Source organism: Erythrolamprus reginae, chromosome 4 (genome assembly GCF_031021105.1).
Source record: "Erythrolamprus reginae isolate rEryReg1 chromosome 4, rEryReg1.hap1, whole genome shotgun sequence".
In the NCBI taxonomy this organism is placed as follows: Eukaryota; Metazoa; Chordata; class Lepidosauria; order Squamata; family Dipsadidae; genus Erythrolamprus; species Erythrolamprus reginae.
This window is the reverse complement of record NC_091953.1, coordinates 102,521,473-102,541,851: the sequence shown is the minus strand read 5'-3', so window position 1 is coordinate 102,541,851 and position 20,379 is coordinate 102,521,473. Positions and strand designations below refer to the sequence as shown.

The following is a 20,379-nucleotide window of genomic DNA, read 5'->3' as shown; positions in this document are numbered from 1 at the left end:
CTATCATGGTCCTGTTAAGCAAGTCCACCTGCACATTCTTCAATCCCAATATGTGCTACACTCTGATGGAAATGAGGTCCTTTCCACCCAACCCCTAACCGTTCTGCTTCCTGCATGAGAGACCTGAGTAGGTACCCCCTTGGCACTTTTTTCAGTGCCTTGGTAACTTTGAACAGTGACTAATGAATGGCTGTAAATCAAGGACCCTCTGTATAAACAGGTTTGGTAGTAGTTTATTTAGACAGATATCTCTTCATCCCAGATCCCGTCTCTTATCATTTATCTATAAGGAAATCCATAAAACATCAATTTTTCAGTTCCGGTATCAGCAAAAATTCTGTAAAGGTTGCACCAGGATTCTTATATGAACATGTCTTATTTTAACCTTGATGAAATAAACCAACTTTGTATTTCTTCCTTTTACTGGTTAAAATCTTAATCTTTAATCCATTCAATTATTGTCCTAGGATTTGATCTCTCTTCAATTCTTCTTTCTCCCATTGCATTGCTTCTTCTTGTATATCCAATAAAAAGACATTATCCAGGCCATTCCCTTGGTTTATTATTTGTATTTCCCTGTATAAATTGTATAAATAATTATAAAATTTGTAAAACTTTAGATGGCTTCTTTTGGTTCACTTATGTTCCCCTGTTTGCACACACACACACACACACACACACACCGGTCTCATGATCACAACTGGCTGTTTGCCAAGCACCCAATTGTGTTTATAATTAGAATACACACAGCATTCTGCTTCCTTCCTTCTTTGCTAACTTTTGAAGGGCTTTTTTGGGGGGGGCGGGGGGCAATTTTCAGCAAAAATGCCTATTGGGGGGGAGCTGGATCTATTTAAGAACCTGCATGATTTAATAAACACCCTAAAAATTATTGTAAAATTGAGTCTGATTGAAATTATAATCCCACTGTTTTACAGTAGAAATTATGGGCTCAATTGCGGTCATAAATCAAGGGTAATCTGTATGCAGTAAAGAGTCCTTATCTGAGTTATTCTCTTATCACTTGTATTTCCACTTTAAATGCCTTCCCTTTTTTATTCAATATTTCTCATTCTATTTTTTCTGAATCAAACAAGATTCATTTCATATCTTTTATTCCTTTATTAAATATCTTTTAAAGGTAACCTATGAAAGCAGACATTGTTACTGATATTGTTGACATTGTGGCTAATAATTTCTGGTCCTATCTTTGAAAAATTCCTTTAGTATTTCAAATGTTGTAGTATGTCATTTTACAGATCCTAATCTTCTGATGACAAGGAGAAGTATTGTATGGTCAACCAAACTACCATTTATGGTAATCAGAGTGTGAGATAACAGGAAATGCACATATTATAGCTAGTATTTTCAGGGTGGTTCAGGATGACAGCTTAAAGGAATTTTTGCACGTACAACATAAGTTGCACATTGCCAAAATGTAAATTGAGTTGATGTGTACTCTGATGCCACAAGATACCTCCATGAAGAAAAAGGAAAACGGATAATGTATGCAAAAATTGGAATCAATACTACTGGGATCCCTTTGCCTAATGAGATCATAACTATCAGAAGATATTCAAATATGTCTTTGGAGAGAGGCAGTTTCTGCCCTTGGTTTCCATCATGGTCCTTGCTTGGTCCAATGCCAAAACATTGAAGAATGTAACTTTTCAAAGAATGCTACAAATCAAAAATAGGATCCTAACCAGTGGTGAGTGGAATCTAAAAATTTGGTGGTCCTGTCTGAAGCAGCAAGTGAGAGGAGCAAACCTAATAAAGGATAGCCTCTACCAACACTGTAGGAAAATATTTGCTTCTGTACGCTTATTTAAAATATTACTTGTAGGAACAAACAACTTTTAAAAAGTTTTCTAAAAACACTAACAATTTTCCTAGGTTTCTGGTGTTTAATATTTTCAAAAATATTTATAAAGCTTACCTTGTGTGACCACTTTGATTATAATTAAAGTTGATACAACTCGTAAAGGTAAACTACAACTTTTAAAGAAAGATGCAGCCTTGGGCTTGGAATCAGTAGCATGTTCAGAAGAATTGTGTGGACTTTCCTTAGGGACAACACCTTTAAATAAGTCTTCACCCAGCCGTCTCATGGTTGAGGTCATTGCTGCATACTATGAAGCAATGAAAAGTAGAACATGATTACAGTATTCTGTGTTATGCACGGACATAATATATTTATTCTATATACATTTTACTGAAATATAAATCTTGTAGATCAATATTATCAACACTGCAATCTATTTAAAATATGCAAAGTACTTCCAAACAAGTGATCTCAGAAGAAAATACTTAATGTAATAAACCATTTAATATGTTTGACACTATAGTTTATATTCAGTTAGAACTGAAGGCTTAACAGTTCAGAATGTAGGTTTGGTTTTTGAAATGTTCTAATTTTTGCTTACTACAACTCTGTAATGAGGATACATGGTTCCATAATGATTAAGTGTAGAATTGATATGAATTTGCATCGAAGTAGAAAAACAGAAAGATCACACTGGCTTGAGGCCATTAAAAAAATTATATAAATTGTATAAAGAGAACTCTGCAATTTTACAAAATAATGTGCTCAGATCTAGAATTCTAATGGCCTATGAAGATGGGTTCACAAAAGAACTGGGTCTTACAAGAAAAAGTGTGGCATGTGACTACATTAATGTTAAAATGATTTACCTATGATTAAATTATATTTAACCATTTTATTATTTATTTATTTATTTATTAGATTTTAGTGCCGCCGATCACATCTAAAAGCAGGCTAACCTTAAAAAGTTGTTTTGTTCAGAGAAACATCCTTAGAGAAAAGCACATTTCCTGCATGAAAACATATTTTACCTGGGTACTTCCATCCAACTGCCTTACAGCCCAGTAAATGCACTTAATCATAGGGAAGTGCAGGTTAGGATTCACAAAGGGCAACCACTGAAGTTGTTCCACGACTAAAGGCAAAAGCTGCAGAACACAAACAGAAAATTGCAATTATTTTCCAAATTATAGTCTTATAAATAGTGTTTGGAAGCTGGTTCTTACACTTATAATATAGAAACATAGAAATCTGACGGCAGAAAAAGACCTCATGGTCCATCTAGTCTGCCCTTATACTATTTTCTGTATTTTATCTTAGGGTGGATATATGTTTATCCCAGGCATGTTTAAATTCAGTTACTGTGGATTTATCTACCATGTCTGCTGGAAGTTTGTTCCAAGGATCTACTACTCTTTCAGTAAAATAATATTTTCTCACGTTACTTCTAAACTTTCCTCCAACTAACCTTAGATTGTACCCCCTTGTTCTTGTGTTCACTTTCCTATTAAAAACACTTCTCTTCTGAACCATATTTAACCCTTTAACATATTTAAATGTTTCGATCATGTCCCCCCTTTTCCTTCTGTCCTCCAGACTAAACAGATTGAGTTCATTAAGTCTTTCCTGATACGTTTTATGCTTAAGACCTTCCACCATTCCTGTAGCCCGTCTTTGGACCCGTTCAATTTTGTCAATATATTTTTGTAGGTGAGGTCTCCAGAATTGAACACAGTATTCCAAATGTGGTCTCACCAGCACTCTATGTAGCGGGATCATAATATAAAAATTAAAATGATCAAAAGTTAAATATTAATATACAGAAAGATGTCTCAAGCTATGAATTAGAGAAATGCAATGTTAATTTTTTTTCCTCACTAATTTTTCCCGTTTTTTTCCTTGGAAACCTTCCAAAACCAGGTTGAAGTTCCAGCCCTCCCAACCCTTCTGTTTGGCTGATCCAGATGCTAGGATTGTGCTGGAATTTGATTAGGGGAAAAAAAGTTCCTGTTTCCATGTTTGAACTTTAAATACTTTAATTTTATTCAAGCAGTAACAAATTGCCTTAAAATGGTTAATTCTGCCTTTTTCAGTGAATATTCCAGTTTAAATTATATCAATCTAAAGATCTATCATAGACTATTTTTACTAGTAAATTCTAACCTAATGGTTTTCCATTGCCTTGATCCCTGGAATTTGGCTCCCAATCGAAGAATTAACCTGGACTTTCTGAGATCAGCCAAGATCAGCTATCACTTATCCGGGTTACAAACTGCTAATCAGGACAGCATTGTAGGAGCATAAATAGCATATAGTCTTTTGACCAGTCAGTATTTTGCATTATGAATGCCATTTCGATCTGGATTTGTTTACAATTTCTCAACATCAATAGTAAACAAGCACTATAGCACTATCATTATGAAATGAGGCTATTCCTCATGTAGGGAAGTTTTACATCCTCTTAAAGTTTCCTGTACCAGGAACACAAGCTGGATTGTAGTGTTAACAAAAGCCAGCTAATAAAATCTGTACTGCAGCTAACACATAATTTTCTGAGACATAGTATATTTGGCATTATGATGTCATTAACAGTCTTTAAATATTTTCAGTATGCCACTTGAATGAGAAATCAATCTCTTTAAAAAAAACCTTAAACTCATTCTTCTGGTACTATCACAACTTTTCTATTACAGAAGAACACAGGAAAAAGCTTACTTGGGCCTGTTCAGAATGGATAGTGCAAGGCTATGCATGCTGAATTAGAAACAAGTTCCACTGCAACCAATTGGATTACTTTCAGGCAAGCATGTTTAGCACTGCAGCTAATGAACGTAATGAGCACTTTTGTTTTGTAATTTTCTATCTTAAGTAACCATTATCTCTAAATTTTTTAAAAAATTAAATGATAACCACATTAGAATTAATTTATCCAAGTTGGATGGATAAAATGCAAATCACAAGGAATCAGGTACGTTAGTTACAAATCATGAAACATACCTGTATACCAAGCATTCATCTGAAGTTATACCCATAAACCTGAATCCCTTGTTTTAGATAACAGCTTTCTAATAAAAGTAAAATTAAGAAGAGCTTGGGATTTATAATATCAAATCATTCTGTTTAATCATCAGACCACCTTAATGTACCAATATTGAACATACAAATGATACCAATTTTTAATTCCATTAGGTTGAGAAAAATTCTACCTTGACACATTTCTCCTGTAAATAGTTTCTGCTGGAAACAAGTGTGCCTAGTTTATGAATGTTTTCTTTGTCTTCATCAACAATCAATTTGCATAGGTGCTGCTCTGAGATCCAGTCCATTAATACCGTTAACAAGTTATAGACAGGTAAATTAAGTAGTAACTGAAAAAAAAAATACAGAAAGGAGAATTGAGAATTGAAAATATCTTTAGTATATATTGACAGGACATGTCAAGTTGAATGTTTGGTTGTGCAACATTCTGTACAACATTCAATAAATAAACAAACACATACCCAGTTTTGGGTCACCTGTTCCCAAAGTACATGAAAATCATGGCTGGTACTAGTAAGAAAGTGAGAAGGGAAATGTTCTTCCAACTTCATTTGCATGAATAATACATCCTGTAATACTAAAAGTATTATATAGCGACAATTGGCCTTTCTTTTCCTGTGGGCAGCTGCTACTTGTACTTATGATAGCAGTTAGGAGCCGAAATTCTGTTGCTAAGTAGTACAGTCATTAAGTGTGATGCCACATGACCATATTGCTTAGTGGCAGTAATTCCAACAATCCAATTGCCATTGTAACTCCAGAACTATAAGGTATTAAAGAGGGAAGAGGCAAGAGCCTCAAGCAAGGAGGTCAGTGTATAAGAGCTTGTGATGATATGTGCGAAAGACTAGAGGGCAGATAGCACTTTTAGACCTGCAAGAATTGTCAATACAGCTTCACAATAAAATAAAATTCACACATCAGATTGAGCTATTGCTTCTTTTTAATTTCATACTTTAATTCTTTTTACCCGCTATTTATAATATTCCTCAACTTACATTTTTATTTCTTCTGACCTATCCAATCTTCTATACACTAAAGGGGAGAGAAATGCTTATTTCTTGCAGGACATTACAAATTACTTGTTACTGTTCTACCAATATCTGCATGTCACAATTCTACCATCCATTTTATCATCTTTAATACACAGTCTCCCAAGGAACTAACATTCATCTACTTGCTCTAATTTTTCATCACTAATGAGCAATCATTCCCTCTATTCCCTTGTCAAGCAAATTTATCTAGGCATTTTGATATACTTTTTTCATATTTATACTTTTCATTGCATCACATAATTAGTATAGCATTCTCTGAAAATCATTTTAGATGTCAGGCATCAACACAAAACTATGCAGATATTAACACACTGCTAGTGTAACAACCATTAGTTATGTTTTTAACTATCACACATCTTTGTCTCATTCACTGCTAACTGCTGAATCATTTCTGAATCTTTCTATTTCTTTTTATGCATTAGTTTAATGTTGATTGGGACTTGGTTGTTACAGGTAGAGGCATTTATAGATAAAGAAACCAATCATTCTGTAATTTAAGCATATTCTATAAATTAATAAATGTATGCAAAGATTTTAACTTCACATTGTTTAGTCCGTGATCTTTATTTTCTTCCTTTAACATATACAGTATGCATAGTTGATACATAATATATTTTAATTATGTAAGATATATTAGCTTATTTAAAAAAAGAAAACATTTCATATTTTAAAAAATGATCACTAGGAATTCTGAGAACTCCTCGATTACCTTCAATAACATAAATGAATGTAACTCAATATCCCCTGCATACAAATATTCAGTGTCCATAAGGCATCTCATATATATAGTATAAAAAGGACAATTGTACAGGGTGCATTCCAAAAGTAATGCAATTGAATTTCCCGTGCCCCTCCTATTGGTCGGAGTGTGGCCGAAGCACTTAGAGTAGGTGAGGGGAGGGACGCTAAGCTTTGCCATGAAACTGGTCTCAGTGCTCTCCAAGCTGTGGAAGCAGCAGGACAGTTTCCGGTCACAATTCAAAGTGTTGGTTAGGACCTATAAAGCCCTTCATGGCATCAGACCAGAATACCTTCAGGACCACCTTCTGCCACACGAATCCCAGCAACTGATTAGGTCCCACAGAATTGGTCTTCTCTGGGTCCTGTCGACAAAACAATGCCGTCTGGTGGGACCCAGGGGAAGAGCCTTCTCTGTGGCGGCCACGACCCTCTGGAATCAACTCCCCCCGAATATTAGGACTGCCCCCACCCTCCTTGCCTTTCGCAAACTCCTAAAAACCCACCTTTGCCGCCAGGCATGGGGAAATTGATTCCCCTCGGCTGCTCCGTTTTATGTATGGTTTGTTTGGGTTGTATGAGTGTTTTTAAATCAAGGATTTTTAACTGTTTTGCTTTTATTTTTTTAATCATTGTATTTTGTATTCCTGTTGTGAGCTGCTCTGAGTCTTCAGAGAGGGGTGGCATACAAATCTAATAAATAATAATAATAATAATAATAATAATAATAATAATAATAATAATAATAATAATTGGAAATTTCAAGTGAACTTTTGCAACGTATAGAAATTGAACCTGATTATTTGAACAATGTCATTACTGGTGATGAAACCTAGGTTTTTGAATACAACCTAGAAACAAAATGCCAAAGTTCTGAGTGGCACACTAACCAGTCCCCCAAGACCCAAAAGGCAAGAATGATCAAATTAAAAGTGAAAACAATGCTCATTGTCTTTTTCGACAGTAAAGGAATGGTCCATAAAGAGTTTGTTCCTCAAGGACAGACAGTTAATGCTGCCTACTATATGGATGTGCTGGAAAGAGTCCGAAAAAAGGTCATCATGACAAGAAAAGACATCTCTGCTACCTGGCAACTCCATTACAACAATGCGCCTTGCCACAACATGCTATGAGTCTGTGAGTTCCTGGCCAATCACCAGGTGCCAACGCTGCCCCCCCCCCCATAGTCCTGATGTCGCCCCAGCCGACTTCTTTTTGTTCCCTCGGATTAAGGCAGCACTGAAAGGAACCCGTTTTTCATCCATAGAAGAGATCCAATCAGCCATGACGAAGACCTTGCAAGAGGTGTCCAAAGACGCCTCCAAGGCGCATACCGGTCATGGCAGAGTCGCTGGAAAAATGTAGAGGCCCAAGGACAGTACTTTGAAGAATTTTAAGTGCTTGTGCAAATCTGTTCAATAAATTACTTTTTAAAAAAATTGCATTACTTTTGGAACGCACCCTGTATATTTGATATGCACAGCTGCCCTTTCCACTCCCACACAATATAAGGTTTTCTGCCTTTAAAATTCTGAGTTGGGGCATGAGTGATTTATATAATTTGCCTTACTTTATGGGCCTTTGCTGGTGCTATTGCTCTTTCTGACTTCACAGTTTTACGGTCTTGGAATGTGGCTTCTTTAGATCTCTGTACTGATAAAAATTCATGCTTTCTCTGAAATAGGTCAGAGAGACAATATGTAAGATTTCTGATGGTGGAGTAGGCAGAGGACAAAGATAACAAAAGCCAAGATTCAATATTACCTGCAAATTCTCTAAACGAGCCTGTACTTTTCGAGACTGGACTTCAAGCTTCTTGTTTTGCTCAGTCACATCACTTAACTAAAAATAGGGAGAAAATGTTGAACTGAAGTTAAAATTAAATTTTTATATTATATGAAACTTTCTGTTTCCCAAGTAATAAATTCTCAAGCAAAGCGCTGCTTATGTATAGTTTTTCTTTCTGACATGATGAAAAACTCATCTAAAGTTGTATACTCGTCTAAAAAGAGCAGTTAGTCCAAAGTTTAAAATCAGCTAGCTACATTTCCCATCAGTATGGGAATCCTGTTACCAAGAAATTCTGATTTCAATCCTAAATATATTCAAAGCACATTTATCTAATGGTATGTTTTACTGAAACTGTCAAGGATTTTATTGTTCAGCAATGTGGTTAAAGATTATTTCACACGTATTTTCACATTTCCAATATTATATTGCCACAATAAATCAAACAAATCTTTATTATAGTCATAGAATAACATAAGGGGGTGAGGTAAACATAAGCATAAGCATAAAAGATAAAGTGTAAAAGGTATACAAATATAAAAAGTGAAAAATCTAAAAGATATTTTAAAAAGCAAAAATGTAGAAAATATAAAAATATGCACTGTCTAAACTAAAATATATGAGACACAAAAGCAGGGGTGGGCTGCTGCCCGGACCGGGGGGGGGGGGAGAGAACGGGGACGCAGTGGGATAATGAAAATGGAGCTCCACCCCAGTAAAAATTTTGGTAGCTCTTCACTGCACAATAGGTATAAAAAGCATTGTTAAAGCGAAAGGAAGGAGAGGTGAAAACATTAAGGGAACACAAGGAAGAATTAAATGTTAGCATATGAAGGGCCATACTTGTTAGGTACAGCGCATCCCAATATGGCAGACCAGGTTTACCCTAAATGTAATTAATCATGCTGAGCCCTAGATAAGACCTAGAGTTAATTATCTGACAAATTTTTAGTGCACAGGACAGAAGTATTTATATAGTAGTTTCAGGATGACACTAGTATGACCACCTGTAAGGTACAAGCACTGGAAAAGCACACATTCTGTTATCTCTGCATATCAAAGTCACACGGGCACTGCTGCTCCAAGGATTTTCATCTTCAAGGATGCCTGAGGGGAGGGGAGTCTATGACATTGTGCCATAGGAAAGGGTCTTCTGGAGTTAGACATAGTTTAAGGCAGTGTTTCCCAACCTTGGCAACTTGAAGATATTTGGACTTCAACTCACAGAATTCCCCAGCCAGCGAATGCTGGCTGGGGAATTCTATGAGTTGAAGTCCAGATATCTCCAAGTTGCCAAGGTTGGGAAACACTGGTTTAAGGTACAGCATAGGGAAGCCAGTATATCTGTTGGAAACTCTGCAGAGAAATGTTGGGGCCTTGGCTAGGCTTGACTATCCATGTTGATTACATCCTTCCTACAGTGCTTTGTAAGCTATTTATATACTTTGGAAGCTACTTACAGTATATATTTGAAAATATCTAATAAGTAGCCACAATTGGTTAAAGCTTCCTGTGATGTGTTTTGTCCTTTTCAACTATTGCAGTTGTCTCAAATATGCAATGAAAACATGAGCACTTCTGTCCATTGCTAAAACATATTAAACTGTAAAAGATTATCATAATTAGTAAGCTTTAATTTTTAGACAGAAGTTTAAATAATGAAGACTATTAAGCTACACTAATTGAAATGCTATTTTTTTTAAGCTACCATTATGTATTAGGGTTAAAATACATGAATGTTCCCTACCACTATATTCTTAGAATAGAATAATCTATAGATATTTGATACTGCCATCCCTGTAACATATTAATACTTCATATTAAAAACAACAACCTTCTATTTATAGCATTTATTAACACAAGATTAATGATTCTGTTAAAACTGATAATTGCCTGTTTTTTTAAGGTGTCATTCAGCTCCTTTAGTGTTTCAAATGATGCCTTCAGCCTTTTGTTCTCCTTTATTTTTTCTTTCAAGGCATTGGACAACTGCTTTATTTCAGCTTCATGTTGCTGCAAACCAAAATAAAAACTTTTAAAATAGGATTAACTAGACTTTAAAAAAAAACCCATTGTAAATCAAAGACCGTCTCTTTATGTAAGGCAGACATGATATAAATGCTATAGGGAGTTAAATAATTGTACCACCCAGAGCTTGCTTTCTTAAATAAAAATCCAATAATCTCAAAATCAAAAAAGATAAAGATAAACATTCTAAAGGAAGACAAAACTTAATTTTCTTTGAGTAATCTTTCTGTCAACATTCTAAAATACAGTTCTCCCTAATGCAGGGCAGAAAAACTGGCTAAGACAAAACAAATCTCAGTTATAGTATACTAAAAGAATCAATAAGATTCTTATGCATGCAGCTTAGATATATTACACTCTAGAAATATACATAAGCATACACAGAACTTCCATGGCCGTATGAGCTTTACCACCAACCCTAATCTTGCTTTCATTTGCTTTCACCATAATATTTTATTTTGTACCTCTATATTCCCTGATTACTCAGAGATTTTTCAATCCATTTCCACTATGATATCCTACGTTAAGCTTTTTGTAAATTACCCGGGTGATTTCTTAAGAAGCGAAGAACTAATATATTGCAGTAGGCCCCAAATCCCCAGCTGCACTGCTTTCACAACTGCCTGGGCAATGCTGATATCTAAGGACACTTTCCTTTATGTCCATAGGGAAGATAAATAGCAATAGCAATAAGACTTATATACTGCTTTACAGCGTTTTACAGTCCTAAGCGATTTACACAGTCAGCATATTGCCCCTGACAATCTGGGTCCACATTTTACCCATCTTGGAAGCATGGAATGCTGAGTCAACTTTGAGCCTGGTTAAGATTTGAACTGCCAAATTACAGGCAGCTGGCTGTCAGCAGTAGCCTATAGTACTGCAGTCTAACCACTGTGGCTCTATAAATCCATAAATTCACTTTTCTCTGATGATATCAATACAGCCTGTGTGTTTGTTAGAATAATTTTCTCAAATTTAATAAGAATTTTGTAATTAGGGATACCTCCTTCATAATTTGAAATTTTGTATGAACCTCCTCTTCAACACTCTTTATCTTGATCAAAGCAGCTTCATGCCTACAAAGCTGGACTTCCCGTTCAGCTATGAAACATTCTCTCTTTTGAAGTTTGGAAGCATACTCTCGCTGACTTAATTTTTCTTGCTGTACCATAAAAGAGAAAAGAACCAATAAACAAAATGTAGCAACATCTTTTGATATTGGAATGAAAATGTACCAATATCAGAACTATTATTAATAATTTACCTGTAGCTTCTGATGGATCATTGATAATTCATGATAAATTTGATTGAAATGAGGTGTTACCATGTTTTCCCCGTTCATTTCTTGGGTTTCAGAAATGCTCACACTGTCTCTTACTGCATTACTGTCATTATTATAATCACAGTAAGCGGTCACTCCTAAAGTAGATGGCAGAGTAATATCTAATAGATGAAAATGGAAGCATTATCAGCATTATATTCCGCCATTTTATAAAAGCCATTACAATTTTTGTTCATTATGGAAAGATTGTATGCTGGTTATGTGACTAGCCCCTTTTCCAGATGATGACATAAAAGGCAGAGTTTAGCCTGTCAATTAGTGCACATTATGAATCATTATCAACTATTATGTAAACAAGGAAATCTAACATTTGGAAATAGTTCAAAAGAATTAAACAGCACAATTAAGTCTAAAAGCTTGTCCATAAATATACAGGAACCAAAGTTTTCTGCAAGGTACCTTAACATAGAAAATGATTAACAGCATACAAATTAAAAGAGGTAACAATAGTGGAACAATCTAAATACAGCAAAATTAAATTATTGAACATGTCAGATTTTACCAAGAAAAGAAAATCTTGTTTTGAAATTTATATTCTTTTCCCCTTCATTCCAAAGTGAGATCATCCAAGTGAGATGATCCAAGGGCATCAGTACTCTGACGATATTCAGCTGTACATCTCCACCCCGTGTCCACTCAGCAAAGCAGTGGAAGTGATGTGCCGGTGTCTGGAGGCTGTCAGGGTCTGGATGGGAGCCAACAGGCTCAGACTCAATCCAGACAAGATGGAGTGGCTGTGGGTACTGTCTCCCAAGGACATCTGTCCATCCATTACCCTGGGGGGGGGGAATTATTGATCCCCTGAGAGGGTCCGCAACTTGGGCGTCCTCCTTGATCCACGGCTGACCTTAGAACACCATCTTTCAGCTGTGGCGAGGGGGGCGTTTGCCTGGGTCCACCTGGTGCACCAGTTGTGGCCCATTTGGACAGGGAGTCTTTGCTCACGGTTACTCATGCCATTATCACCTTGAGGTTTGACTACTGCAATGCGCTCTACATGGGACTACCTTTGAAGAGTGTTCGGAAACTTCAGATCGTGCAAAATGCAGCTGCGTGAGCGGTTTTGGGCCTTTCAAGACATGCCCATATCTGATGATCACTTCATGGACTACATTGGCTGCCGATCTGTTTCCGGGGTCAATTAAAAGTGTTGGTTATGGCCTACAAAGACCTACATGGCATAGGACCAGACTATCTCCAAGACCGCCTTTTGCCGCATGAATTCCAGTGACCGGTGAGATTCCACAGAGTTGGTCTTCTTAGGGTCTCGTCAACCAAACAATGTTGGCTGGCGGAACCTAGGGGAAGAGCCTTCTCTGTGGGCCCCCGGCCATCTGGAATCAGCTCCCTCCAGACATTCACACCGCTCCCACCCTCCTTGTCTCCCATAAGAGTTTAAAAACTCATCTTTGCCACCAGGCCTGGGGTTACTAGATCTTCCCCCTGACCAACGAATGTTTTTAGTACAATTTTTGAATGAATGTTTCATGGATGTTTTATAAAATTAGAACTTAAGGATTATTTTTTAATATATACTAATTGGATTGATCTACTATTGCTTTTTGTATATGCTGTGAGCGCCCAGAGTCCTCGGAGAGGGGCGGCATCCAAATCCAAATCCAAATCAATCAATCAATAAAGCAACTGTGGCATCTTTGTGGATCTCTTTGATTTCTTAATTAGAGTTTTTGATATAGGTGCATCTGACTAATGTAGAATTCCTTAGGGATGTCAAATCTTCTTTATACTTATATGGATGCCAAATAAGAACAATTTTACCTCTGAAATCTCAGTTTGTCACCTGAAAATTCTCTAGATTTCTGTTCTGATATGGGTAAAATTGTAAAAATTTAGTCATATTTTTTAAAACCTGGATGCAATACCTGCAATGTAATTGTGCATGATTCAGTATGCTCATGGCTGTTACACCACCTTTTTAAGCTGCTACATCCTTTTACTTGGAATTCCACACATTCTTGCTACAGCTTTAAAAGTACAGGTACCTCTACTTAAGAACGTCTCTACTTAAGAACGTTTCTAGTTAAGAACTGGGTGTTCAAGATTTTTTTGCCTGTTCTTAAGAACCATTTTCTACTTAAGAACCCGAGCCCAGAAAAATTTCCCAGGAAATTTGAGAGCGGCACTAAGGCCCGGACAGTTTCCTGCCATTCCCCCTTTAATCCCAGCCATCTCTGGTTTTCCTGGGCTGCTAGAGGAGCCTTTCGGTGGCGCTTAAGGAGGCTTTGGCTATTTAGAGCGAACAAAGCATTTTCCTTTCTCTGGGCAGGGAATAAATCTCTGCCAGCGCCCAGAGAAAAGAAAATCTCCCTTCGCTGTGGGCAGCCGAGGAGTTACCACAGTGAACGAAAGGCGAGTGAGAGGAGAGGGGAGGCCTTCAGCATGGGAAGGGAGAGGCAGCAGGTAGCAGCAGCAAATGTATGGGAGGCAGCATATGGGAGGCAGCCTCACACCAGGTGTATTGGAGGCGTGTGCTCCCCCTCGCCGCCTCAAAGTCCCTCTTTTTTTTTTTAAGCCTTAAAGTTATAGATTTTTTTGATTCCTCTCACCTTACCTTCTTCCTTCGGCAGCGACTGTCCTCCTCCTCCTCTTCCTCCTCCCACCCAAATTCCGAGCTTTTATTTCTTTGCTAATGGGTTTGCACGCATTATTTGCTTTTACATTGATTCCTATGGGAAAAAATTGCTTCTTTTTAAGAATGTTCCTACTTAAGAAGCGGATCACGGAACGAATTAAGTTCTTAAGTAGAGATATCACTGTACTCAGGATTGCTGTTATTAAAGAAATACACAAGAAACCAACCTTGAAAATATCAAGAATGATTTCCAGTTGCTTTTATAACTTTCTCAGAATAGAAAAAAACACTTTTTCCTTTCCAATTCTGACAAGAATGACTGAAATTAAAAATCCTGAATATGATCAGCTAAACAACTTGAATGACTGTTTTGTTTAGCCAGGAAGATAAAATGAACTATATAATCAGTATAATGAATCAGTGTTTTGCTATTCTGCAAAACAGACTAAGTGAAGAAACTTGTTAATTAGGAACACAAGATAGATACTGCACCTCTTGTCTGGAACCAAGAGTAGACATTTCCTCAAGAACAGAATAGCAACAATTTGTCATAACTAAATCCTGGAAACCTCAATATGGTGAAAAATGGAGTTTCTATGAGTGAAATGCAAATGTAAATTAAGACAGGGCAGAAGGGAGCAGCTAAGAATGCAGTTCATCTTGCACAGAGTGACATCAATGTTGCAGTTAAAAGCCTTGAAAAATGTAGTAGGATCAAGCCAATTATACATTCTGCATAATTCCAGATGTGAAGATGTTATTTTGCTCAAGTTGTGCTAGAAATAAATAATTGAATACCTGCTTCTGAATATATGCCTTCACTTTGGATTTTACCATTTCCAAGAAAATCTCCAATTGGTTCTGGCTGTTTATGAAGCTGGTCTGAATCGCACAAAGAATCCAACTCATCATCTGGCCTAACAAACACAATTATGGTAATCATAATTATCACAGTATAAGACAATGCTAGAATCAGCAGAAACTTTAGTACTTCAAGGAAGTCACTGAACCAAATTGTTAAACGACCTGATAAGTTATGCATTATAAAAGTATGTATATTTCGAAATGTAAAGAGATTTCTTACCAAGCCAATTTTTTCAAAGTTTTTGAGGAGTCCAAAAATCTTCTATTATGCTTTCTTCTGCAGTACAGAAGCTTTGATTGTGAGGAATTTATAAGTATAGATGCAACTGTATCATCAGGTGAGTTATCTCCTGTGAGGAAACTTTACTTTACTGACCATCAATTAATTAATTACAGAAAATCATCACTGAATTATAGGTTTGAATTGTAATACAATAAACAAATAAAGGTAAAATGCTGAGCTATTAAACATATATCCCAACTCTGCATATTGCCAATTTCTTTGATGCAAAGGAAATTGTTGCCCTTTTCTTAATACTTTCAAAGCAGATCTAAGAGGCACAATGTTGAGATAGTCCATTTATTAGTATAACACTCCACCCATGGGAGATCACTGTTGGTTAAAACCTATTGCTCACTTCTCTTTGCACTATAGCCAAGTAAAATATCTCCCCCCATAAAATATCATGCCAGGTTTTGGGGGAAGGTGAATCCCTTCCTAAGTAAATAGTAAAATGGGGTGCCACCCTGAGTCCTGCGGGATTCGGCGGCATATAAGCCAAATAATTATTTTAGTTGTTGTCTAACCATTGCACATTTCCAACCAATATGGTCTTTCTCTTATTGTGGCTAAATAGGTCTTTCTCAAACTCTTGATGATGCTTGCATATTTTCTATAAAGCAACTGACTGCTTTATAAAAAAAACTATTATAATAAATCATTTTTAGTTCACTACAAATTCTGCCATATCTAATTAAGTTTTTGCATAACAATATACTTCAAAAATGTCAGAACAGTACTCTCTATTATGTGATATTGCAATTTTAAGGTATGGAGGGGGGGAGCTACTTTTTATTTTAAAGTCTAGAGTTGCACAATTGGACTCTAAATGTTATGAGCATTATCCAGCCTAAAGAATTGTTATTCTATTACCTACAAGCACACATTTCAACATTGGTATTACCCTTGGGCAAAGATCAATTATGCTGTCAGGTTTTTTTATTTTTACCTTCAGAGAACATGTACCACTAGGGCTCAAAACCTGATGTCCCCTTTATAAGGCCATTCAACACTCTAAAAAACCCCTTAATAATATTCCCTTGACCATGTTTCATTTTCCAACAAAAATACTGGTGAATTATGTATCTGCAGAGGACCTCATAATCAAGGCCTGGATTTAGAGGCACTTCTCAAAAGACCTGTCTGAGTATTTAAACTTATATACAGTCTTCATTCATAACTTCAGAATTTGAAGCAAGTTTTTGTACATTTGAAATGAGCGAGCAGAATCACTGACAGGAAGGCACTGATGGTAGGAACATACTCAGTTGATGATTCATATATTGGATGAAATTAAGCAACTGGGTAAATTCAGTGGAACGTGATCCATAAACTATTAGTGTGTTGTGCAGACAAACCTGTTGTTCACAAAGTCCCAATCATTACTCACTGCTTTTTGATGGGGAGAGATAATTCCATTTTACTAAAAGCCTCTATTGTTCCTTTTCTTGTTTAACAAACTAAACAACACAGGTCTTTTTAAATGTCTTACCTGCAGCTATCAGGGCCCTTCTACTTTTACTTTTGGCTTGTGTCTCATCCAAAAGATAAGCCTGAAAAAGGAAATGCATACCAGAATGAGGAGCACCATCTAGTGCCTGCTTCTTACATGGGATTTTTGAAATTGTTCATTTGCTCTAGCACAGGCATCTGTCAACCTTGGCAACTTTTAAGACTTGTGGACTTCAACTCCCAGGGTTCCTCAGCCAGCAAAACGGGCTGAGGAATTCTGGGAGTTGAAGTCCACAAGTCTTAAAAGTTGCCAAGGTTGCAGACCCCTGCTCTTGCATTTAGCTTGTCTCTACCACCTTTAAAAAACCCTTTTAGAACCAGTTAATAGGGCCACTGAGCGTAAAATCCCAGACAGTCCAAGCCTCGAAATAAGGCACCCAATACCCGCTAGAAATAATATTTTCCCGAACAAAATTTGGATTAATGCTTCAAAGCTTATCTGTCTTGCGCCGGGCAGGAACCCATGAAGAAAAAGGAGTCTCTCTGAATCCGTGCCTGTTATTTTCCTCAACTCCAAGTGCTATATATGGTCACAGGCAAACCAAGGCCACCTTTGTACTTTAGGACCGTGGCAAAGTCGAAATTTAGGAGTTAGAACAGCGACGCTTCTATCAAGCTCCACTTCACGTCCGGAGCTTGTGAAGATGGAGCGACACGTGTTCAAACTAGCTCCCAAGGCACCCCTCCTCTCCCATCGCGTATCCCCCACCTCTCTACTCAGATAACGTCTCCTCCAGCGCTCAACCGAGCTGCTCAGCTCTGGGGAAACCGCCATGGAAGAAAAGTTAGTCAGGTAAGCCTTCCCGCCGCCCTCCCGCCTTTTGCAACAACCGCCGGCGAAGGGAGCAGAAGCAAGAGGAACTCATATGCGCTTGCGCGAAGTGACTGCTCCGCCCCGCCCACTTCACCTCATCGGACGGGACCTTGTTTCCAAGGCAACCGGCTAAGCCGGGTCTAGGCCGCAGGCGTTCCGTTTCCTTCGTTCCTTCCTCTCTTCTTCCTTCCTTCCTATTTAATGTGTCAAACATAGAAATATAGAAGATTGAGGGCAGAAAAAGACCTCATGGTCCATCTACTCAGCCTTTGTATTTTATCTTAGGATGGATATGTTTATGCCCGGCATGTTTAAATTCTCTTACTGTGGATTTACCAACCATGTCTGCTGGAAGTTTGTTCCAAGCATCTACTACTTTCAGTAAAATATTTTCTCATGTTGCTTCTGATCTTTCCCCCAACTAACCTCAGATTGTGCCCCATTGTTCCTATGTTCACTTTCCTATTAAAAAACACTTCCCTCCTGAACCTTATTTAACCATTTAACATATTTCAATGTTTCGATCACATCTCCCTTTTCCCATCTGTCCTCCATACAGATTGAGGTCATTAAGTTTTTCTGATATGTTTTATGCTTAAGACCATCTATGGATAGTAGATTTTTATGCTTAAGAACATGTATAGGATAGTAGTAGTTTGAATAAACATAAGTAAAACGTGACAATAAGAGGACAATTAGGACAGGACAGGGACTTGTAGGCACAGTGGTGCACATATGCACGCCCCTTATAGACCTCTTAGAAATGGGGAGAGGTCGACTAGACCAGTGTTTCCCAGCCTTGGCAACTTGAAGATACCTGGACTTCAACTCCCAGAAGTCCCCAGCCAGCATTGGATGGCTGGTGAATTCTGGGAGTTGAAGTCCAAATATCTTCAAGTTGCCAAGGTTGGGAAATACTGGACTAGACAATCTAAGGTTAAAGTTTTGGGGTTTTTTGCTACTGAAAAGTGCAAAACAGGATTCTAGGCACGACCCGCTCTAGGCTTCCTTTCCATTGCTTCACAAAACTGAGATAGTACTAAATTCTGAACTAGGATGGCCATCCTACTCGAAGATATTTCTAGAGAAAGTCATATCCTTATAAGGATACCCCCTTTTCCCCATCTTAATCAAATTTAACGATGAACAGAAGACTTTGAATTTTGGAATGTTGGCCCAGTCTTTTCTCTAGAACCAACAGACTGGTCACAGAACAGCAGGAAACCCATCATTCTTCCATTATCTTTTCCCTACTTTAACCACTAACCCTAGAATTTAGAATATGATTCTTTAATGGCTAAGTGTAATTGGACACACAAGGAATTTGTTCTTATGTACACTATATGTTCTCAGTGAACGTAATAATAAAATACAATCAAGAATAAAAAGGTACAGCACTTTGTGATAGCCAAGGTTACTAATAAGCTATCAGATTGTACTAGGAAATAAAAACAATATAATTGAAAGAAACAAGCAACATAATTATAGTAATAAGTGGAAAAGAGATAGATACTAGTAAGGAAGAAAAAATAGTAATATTTCCTGGCATTGTCCAGGTACCAATCAAGTGCAAATCTGCTTAGCCCTCAAACTCATTAAGTTCTATCAGATGTTGTCACCTGCTATTATAACTGATAGAGGATAAATTTACTTTTGGTTTGAATATTCCAGAATTCTTTAACGCCATCACTCTACTAAACAAATAATTCCCTCAACACTGTCAAACTTTTTACTAACTCTGCACTTCTATTTCTACTAGATTTTCTCATCATTCCTATCATCCTTTTCCTCCCACTTAGGACTGTATGACTGTAACTTGTTGCTTGTATCCTAAATTTTTTATTAATATTGTTTCTTCATTGCTTATTTGACCCCTATGACAATCATTAAGTGTTGTACCACATGATTCTTGACAAATGTATCTTTTTCTTTTATGTATGCTAAGAGCATATGCACCAAGACAAATTCCTTGTGTGTCCAATCACACTTGGCCAATAAAATTCTTTTCTTTTCTATTCTATTATGTACGCCACCCAGAGTCCGTCAGGAGTTGGGCGGCCTATAAATTCAATAAAATAAATAAAATTAAAAGAAATATGGTTTTGCTTTAAGCACTAGAGTTTTTATTGGCAACATGTAAATGCTGTATCTCTAAAGTAAAAGCATGTACATGCCACCTATAATTTCAGAAAGTAGTCTATATTTCTGGAAAGTCCAGTTGCCTCTTGAAAAAGCAGCTTTGAGACAACTATAACCTGGATAATTGAGAATTTCCACAGGCAGTCGTCTATTTTTTTAAAGACATACAATATCAAAATAAGACAACTAAACATTGCCACTGGAGCAACTCAAGATGTTGCATTGTTTTGTTTGTATAGAAAATACTTTTCTAATACAAATATACGTTGTAGAAGTAGCAATTAAATTATCTTGTAATATTTGAATCATTCAGTTAAGCCAAGAAGCATACAGAAACACAAAACTCCAGACACTTGGGA

At 37.0% G+C, this 20,379-nt stretch overlaps 1 protein-coding gene across 3 annotated transcripts in view; it reads right to left on the bottom strand.

Annotated features, from left to right (window-relative positions):
* CCDC138 (coiled-coil domain containing 138) overlaps positions 1-17,945 on the bottom strand; it is a 34,980-nt gene extending 17,035 nt beyond the window's left edge. Inside the window, exons 1-13 of one of the 3 annotated variants that reach the window (XM_070751089.1) lie at positions 17,777-17,909; positions 17,048-17,108; positions 15,496-15,625; positions 15,210-15,328; positions 11,741-11,919; positions 11,480-11,638; positions 10,339-10,458; positions 8,422-8,499; positions 8,228-8,332; positions 5,032-5,193; positions 2,857-2,973; positions 1,940-2,132; positions 216-576 (exon numbers count right to left, since the gene is read on the bottom strand). In XM_070751089.1, coding sequence (XP_070607190.1) covers positions 563-576; positions 1,940-2,132; positions 2,857-2,973; positions 5,032-5,193; positions 8,228-8,332; positions 8,422-8,499; positions 10,339-10,458; positions 11,480-11,638; positions 11,741-11,919; positions 15,210-15,328; positions 15,496-15,625; positions 17,048-17,108; positions 17,777-17,842 — 1,503 coding nt within the window. In that variant the 5' untranslated portion in view covers positions 17,843-17,909 and the 3' untranslated portion in view covers positions 216-562. Of the gene's footprint in view, positions 1-215; positions 577-1,939; positions 2,133-2,856; positions 2,974-5,031; positions 5,194-8,227; positions 8,333-8,421; positions 8,500-10,338; positions 10,459-11,479; positions 11,639-11,740; positions 11,920-15,209; positions 15,329-15,495; positions 15,626-17,047; positions 17,109-17,776 lie in introns of those variants that run through there. The other 2 variants (XM_070751087.1, XM_070751088.1) reach the window with 2 other exon arrangements.
* Positions 17,946-20,379: the final 2,434 nt, after the last annotated feature.